Source organism: Opisthocomus hoazin, chromosome 26 (assembly GCF_030867145.1).
Source record: "Opisthocomus hoazin isolate bOpiHoa1 chromosome 26, bOpiHoa1.hap1, whole genome shotgun sequence".
Lineage (NCBI taxonomy): Eukaryota > Metazoa > Chordata > Aves > Opisthocomiformes > Opisthocomidae > Opisthocomus > Opisthocomus hoazin.
Window position 1 is genome coordinate 3,420,304 of NC_134439.1, and position 6,970 is coordinate 3,427,273.

The following is a 6,970-nucleotide window of genomic DNA, read 5'->3' on the forward strand; positions in this document are numbered from 1 at the left end:
GACTCCACAGCACAAAAGGGACGAAGACCCCCACACCCCACTCTTGATGTGGCTTCTAAGCATGCTTGGTGAGTTGGTGGCTATGTGGGATTGCAGAGGCATGTTTCCCCACTGGGCAGCAGGACCCCTCAACACACACACCAGCTCTCACGGCCCCTGCCAGAGCAAGGCAGGTAGGGACAGCTGAGATAATCTGACGATCTTCTTCACTCAGGGCATTGCTGCAGGTCAACAATAAGGTAATTTTGCTGTTTTCTTTGGATTAGCAACTTGTCCGGTGCATTGCTTGCATTGCCAACACTGTAAGGTGTCTTCCATATCATCTCTAAATTCTTCCTTGTGCTGGGGCCACAGCTGGGGGATGGATTGGCAAGAGAGACCAAATGCCAGCTTAAAGCAGAAGCTGGATGGGAGTTTAGTCAGTACATCTGGGCTGTCCTCTCACAGCACAGCGACCTGAAGATGCAGCTACACGTTTCAGTTATGCATGCAAGTACACTCCTAAGGGTTGCAGAGCTGGGTCATCATGTGCATCGGGGTTATTTGCATCTCACCTGGATGTCATGACCAGGCTGTGCTCCCACAGTGCAAGATGTTTGCACACATATGCAAAGAGATCAATGGCCATAACACCCCCTTCAGCAGCAGGGACCAAAATCCCCTTCCACACTGCTGCGTGAAGCGACTTTTACATCTGCTGGCAGGGCAGCAAGCCCTCCATGCTGAAAGGCTGCTCGGGTATGCAGACCTACAAGCTGCTCATAAAAACCAGAGCCCTGCCTTGGTCAGCTGTTCCACTGACACCAACGGGACATTTCTGAGCTTCGAATCCCAAATTCTGGTCCTGCTGCCACGTTGTCTTTGTGCTCTTAAGGCGTTACAGACAACAGATTAGTGGGAGCAACAAGTGACCATGCTGCACTAGCTCTGTTCTGCATCAGGTTTAGTCCACTGATACCCTATGGGAACCTTGAAGTAGGTGCTCAGCAAATATTAATTACGAAATATACACTAACCTTATTCCTCCTTTTGGGAAAGGCAGAGAGCTGCTCTTCTGGATTTACACCCAAGTAGAGCAGATCATCAGCTCCTCCAGTATCTCGGATTACTTTCCCACTACAGAAGTGGAGCCAGCAGGAATATTGTTGGCGCAACAAAACTCAAATTATTTCCATCTCACACCCACAGACAGAGCTATAATTCCATCACAGAACAAAGGTCAGGAGTCCTCCTCCTCTCACATAATTTAATTTTGACAGCTCATCAGGATCAGAGGAGCTGGAGATTTTAACGTGGAGGCTGAAATCTTGCTTTGCAAGAGGCACTCAGTGCATCTTTATCAATCTCTGCTTCAGTACTGTGCAGGTATTTAACACAAGCCTGAAATACATAGTTTCTGACGAATTTATTTGCTAGTGGTAACTGATACTTGCCTGTGAAAAATGTATGGTAGTTTCTGCTTTAGATAAATATCTCTAATTAGAGTTCAGTTGGAAGGTGAGATGATCATATCTGGAACTAGGATTGAAATACCTCAACTCCACACACACAGAGAAAGAAAATGAAGACAACACCAAATTCTTTTGAAACAGCTTCTTTTTTTCCTGACTGTTCACCAGTTTTCAAAAAACTACAAAAACCTCAAGGACTGTAACAATATAGCACTTGAAAAAAAGGCTGCTGTGTACAAAAACAAGCATGCTTTTGTTTTGGGGTTGGAGTGGTTTTTTTGTATTTATCTGGGTTCTTTTCTTCCTTCAGCATAGTGTGAAAGAAGAAAGTACCAGTTTACTTAACAGGATAGCTCAGAAAAACAAGGAAGAACATGCTTTCCCCGTTACAAAACTCTACGAGAAGATGCACACTTGAGGTCCAAAATACAAACAGACTGATACATTTTGTAGCATGCAGACTTCGTTGTACGACCCACATGGCACTTCCCTTCCCCTGCCCCATGGTCAAAGATGTGGTCTGTGCCATGCATTTGCTTTACCTTAGTTTGGTTTGTTGTTTTCTTTTTGTAATGAGTTATTCACTTTTTTTTTTGCCTTTTTTTTTTTTTTAGCCCCAAATCCCAGGTAGCGGTATCCAAGGTAACAGCAGAAAAGTCCAGATCTGCACATTATCACTGTTTCTGCAAGTTTCATGCAAAACTTAAGCCATTTCTGCATGCAACACGATGCTGGTCATTTATTGTGCTTCATACAACTCTGGGGAGATTTCCCCGTTCACCACGACAGAGTTTGATGACTGGGAAGCGCAGATTTGCTTTCCATAGACATAGACATATTAAAAGACACCTCACCCCCTTTCCACTCCCCCCCAGCTGCCCCAAACACATGGGAATGTGCATCTCAGCACCAGGTCCAGACAGTTCACTTGCCTACAAAAGCCCGGTGGCTTCAGTAAAGTCCCATGATTGCAGCTCCCACATCCTTGGAAGGTCTTCGGTCCTTCACCAGAAAGTTAATCATGCTCTCCGACTTGATGAGCAAATTGCAGCCCAAAAAGAAGATGCCGAACATCACAGTCAAGGAGAGGACACAGAGGACAGCGATCTGCACCACTCGCGTGATGTAAAGGCTCCTCTCGTCGGGTGCCAGGACCGAGGAGCCGCCGTCGGTCGCCAGCACCGAGCCGGTCCCATTGCAGCAGGCCATGAGCATCCCCAGTCCCTGGGTCCTGTTGGGGTAAGCTCCCTGCTCTAGCAGAGTCTGGTTGAAAAATGATCCATTCATGGCGTGCACGTGATCCCAAATCTCCGGGAAGGCAAGAGGAAAGCTTGCTGTCCCCCTGCCCACCCCTCACAGGCCAGGGCTCCGGGCTCCGAGCCACCTCCTGCCTTTCTTCTTCTCACAACACCTCGGATGGAGGGGAAACTTCCTCGAGGCTGCGAGCAGGTGGGAAGCCAATTTGTGCAGCCGAGGGATGGCTCGCTGCCGGGTCCCTCCTGGCACAGGCAGCGTTAGCACAAGCCCCCAAACGAGCAATAAGAGAGAGAGAAAAAAGGCGAAGGGGGCGCGGGGGAGAGGAAGGCAGCCGAGGATGGCCCCATGCCTCCTGCCCTCGCCACTGCCCCCAGGCGCAGCCCCTTCCCCGGGGGCTCTCCCGCAGCCGAGCTGATTCCTGCCGGCTGGGAGCTCCACAAACGCAAGTTCCAAGCTAAAGTCTTCACTGTGTTCAAAGAAAAAACAGCAACTCCACCCCCTTCCAGCCTCCCCCCAGGACCGCCTTCCTCCCCCTCCACGCTCACCCAGGCTGCCCACCCCTTCCCCACGCGTGTGCACCCCCCCCTTGCCCTGCCACTGGTGCCCGCGCCCAGCCCTGTGCCACCCCCGGGTGGGGGCTGACCCCTGAGGCCCTGCGGAGCAGCACCTAGCCCACCCTTCCTCCCAGCCCCTGCACCCGCTCCTGACACCAGCCCACAGGGTCCGTGTTCATCTGGGACCGCTGGCCAGACCCTGTGCCCCCCACGCAGGCTCCCGTGAGCCTCAGGTCAGGCTGCTCTCGCCGATCCCCGCTGCTGCTCTGTGCCACCCACTCCTTCTCAGAGCAGTGCTGGCCCCATCCAGCCCGGTCCACCCCCAGCTCTGCTCAGTGACGCCCGTTCTGTGCTTCCAGATTCGAGCTGGATCCATCCCCCTCTCTGCATCCTTGTCTTGCTCGGGCTGGGGGATTCATCTCCGGACACCTTTGTCTCCCTTTTCTCCCCCTCCTGCTCCTTAAGCCCCTTTGAAGAGGAGCACTGTGATGCTGCACCCTGATCTCTGCCCGAGACCCCAGCTCTGGGTCCTACAGCAGCATCACTGCTGCGCCCAGGGCTGGAGCGCCGCAGACCCTCTCCCTTGGGCCCCTCAAGCCCCACCGAGGGAATCCCAGGGGACGTTTCATCACCGCGCCCCTCTCCGTGGCTGTGTAAGCACCCAAAATGAGAGCACGAGTCGGGGTGTCCAGCCGTGTATGGCTAGTTCCGTCCCTGCCCGTCCCAGGGCTGTGCCCACGGACCTGCCGTGTCCCAGCTTTCCCAGCTTTGCCCGTTGGTGTTTGCCTGGAAATGTGTCTGGATCACACAGAACAGATCACTCTCGAGCCACGATGTGGGGACCTTGTCCTGGTTTTTCTGCATGCATCTTGGCTTGCTTTCTTTGCCCAGACCCCAAAGGCGATTTTAATAAACCTAAATGAGGATTGATAAATTGCAGCTAAAGGCAGGAGCGTGAGGCTGTCTGGCTGAGGACGGAGCACAGCTTGGTAGAGGGAATGTCAATTGATTTTCCTTTTCGGCGGCTGGGACCTGTGTCCTTGTTCTGCTGCTGTGATATTTAGGGGCTCAAAAGCTGTTGGTTTGGGTTTTACTTGTTGCTTTTTTTCCTCCTTGTTTTGCACATGGCGTTTCTCTCTCTGAAGGGCTGCCCGGTCTGCGAGGGCAGGTTGCAGCAGAAGCGCTTGACAGAGGGAGGCAGAAAGCCCTGCTCAAAGAAGAGCATCTGCTCGTGTTTAACCTGAGGGTCAGGAAAAATCCCCACGGGAAACCAGTGTGTGGCCGGTGCCCCAGCACGGGTGGGAGCTCCTCACCAGGAGCTCCAGCTGGCTCCAGGCTGAAGGAGTTTCTGCTCCCTCTGGTGGCTCCAGCTCCAGGCTCTGCTCTCTCCGCACGCCCGAGCACGGATTGGGGCTGCGACACCCATCGCTCCTGGGTCCCAGCCTGCAGTGATGGGGCAGCCGGGGCCCTGGGCCCGCTCAGCTCTCAAACACCCCAGCCTGCTCCTCGCCTTCATCCGAGCAGCGACTTCAATACCCAGAGCATCCCACTATAGAATCACAGAACCATAGAATTGTTTAGGTTGGAGGAAACCTTCAAGATCACCAAGTCCAACCGTTAACCTAGCACTGTCAACTCCACCACTAACCCACGTCCCTAAGCATCACAACTATGCGTCTTTTAAATACCTCCAGGGATGGTGACTCCACCACTTCCCTGGGCTGCCTGTTCCAATGCTTTACAACTCCTTCAGTGAAGAAATTTTTCCTAATATCTGATCTAAACCTCCCCTGAGGCCATTTCCCCTTGTCCTATTGCCTGTTACCTAGGAGAAGAGACCAACCCCCAACTCGCTACAACCTCCTTTCAGGTAGTTGTAGAGAGCGATACGGTCAGTTGTCTGATTATCTATTACACGGTGCCCGGACTTAACATCACAGGGATGTTTTCAGGACAAGCAGAACCTTCTCGCAGTTGGCGGGGAAATTCAGTCCGAATGTGCTGAATTAAATTCATAGCATCGTTGTCCTCAGGGAGAACGAGAGCTCAGGTGGATGCAGGCAGGTCAAATACGTAATTTGTGACTTTTTCCTTCTTCTTCAAAGTTTTTGCACCATGCTTCCAGCAAGGGCTGCAGTATCCCAGTTTATGCTGGGCACGGGGTTTCAGGACACGCAGGACTGTGTGTCCCTTTGGAGCCTGCACCCCTTGCTAGTTTGAGCACCCAGCAGCTTGGCAGGGTGAATCCCCCAGAAAAGCAGGCCTGCGAGATCGATAGTGTGTCGGATCTGTGGGGCTTGCAGAGCCAAGCAGGGCTCCCACATTTCTCTCTATACAAACTTAGACAAATTCGTCGTCCCTTCCATGAAGCATCAGACGTGCTTACAGGGTGGTACAGGGACAGGCTGCCACATGGCCAGAAAACCCTGCACAACAGGGAATGGCCACATAGGTGGCATTTCCAGGCAGAGAGAGGAGGTCCCGTGCAGGAGAAACAGGAATTTAGATGCCTTAAAACTGGCTAATGGAGTCTGCAGAGAGAAATGGCTTCAGGATCCGGAGCAGGACGAGACCTAGCGATCCGCAGGAAGCAGGTTTGTGGTTTGTATTGATGTGGCAGCCAAGGTGCAGCCCTTTTCGACACTGCATGAGGGTCGGTGGGCTTCTCTTAGTCCCCTTTACCAAATCCTCCTTAACAACTCTTGGGGAGGGAGTTGGGTCCCAGAAGGAAAATGCTCCCTCGCTGAGCAGAGTCCACGCAGCCGTGGGAGGGCAGCAGCACCCCGCGGGCACGGCGGGGCCGAGTGGGGAAGCAAAGAGGCATCAAAACTTCTTTTAAAGCCAAGAAAAGTCCCCAGCTCCTGAGGCAGACTCCCCATCTCCATCTCACCCTCGCAGACACCATCACCTCTCACTGGGAGCCGCCTGGCTCTGGGGCAGATGCGGTTATCCCCAGGGTGGGGGCCGTGGGTCTCGTACAGCACCTTACACATTGCCCCAAAGCTTCCGGCACTGCCAGGCTGTGGCTGACGCTCTCGGCACTCACACGAGTTCATTTTTCCACTGCCTGGTGTTTCTGTGCGTTGGATCGCTCTGTGTCATTTCTGTCCCCAAGTCCTGTCACCTGCCAGGAGGGAGCAGCCCACAGCTCCAGGGAAGGAGCCCTTCTCTCCGTTTTGCCCCCCAGCCCATATTTTTAGTGCCTCAGTTTCCCCATCTCTGAGCAGGACTTTGGTATCGCAGGGGAGCAAGAGGTTTGTTGAACCCCTTTGGGAGGCACCAGCAAGCAGCTCAGGCATTTCAGCAGGGGCAATTCCTGTGCAGATCCGACTCCCTGTACTTGCTCAGTATAGAAGCAATTTCTGAGGACACAGAGGGGAAAAACTATACAAGTGAGAAGAAAATCAGGTCCAAATTATGTGACTCAAAGCTGAACTTCCCTGCCTTTGCGATGTCCAGGTTTATACCCAAACTGCTGGTTTCAGCAGGTCCAGTTATTGGCTGGGTCTCCCAGCTCCCAGCTCTGTTTCAGCAGAGATATTCCCATTTGCACCAGTGCTCTGGGGAAGGGAGCCGAGAACCCACACTTTCATATCGCTATATATTTGCTCTATTTATTTCCCCTACAATCCTTGAACTCAGAGGCTGCTCAGACTGGGTTCAAAACCCAGGCTGCCTTTCATGCAAGAGTTAATAAAAGGAGGGAGT

The 6,970-nt window shown here is 52.8% G+C and overlaps 1 protein-coding gene across 1 annotated transcript; it reads right to left on the reverse strand.

Annotated features, from left to right (window-relative positions):
- Window positions 1-1,578: 1,578 nt before the first annotated feature.
- On the reverse strand, window positions 1,579-3,198 carry LOC104338679 (reprimo-like protein). Its single transcript, XM_009944741.2, has one exon. It carries the CDS (start codon window positions 2,736-2,738, stop codon window positions 2,403-2,405), a length of 336 nt encoding a protein of 111 aa, XP_009943043.1. The 5' UTR covers window positions 2,739-3,198; the 3' UTR covers window positions 1,579-2,402.
- Window positions 3,199-6,970: the final 3,772 nt, after the last annotated feature.

What these genes read in the sequence shown, in the direction of transcription:
- LOC104338679 (XM_009944741.2), bottom strand. Translation starts at nt 2,738, where the DNA reads ATGAATGGATCATTTTTCAACCAGACTCTGCTAGAGCAGGGAGCTTAC.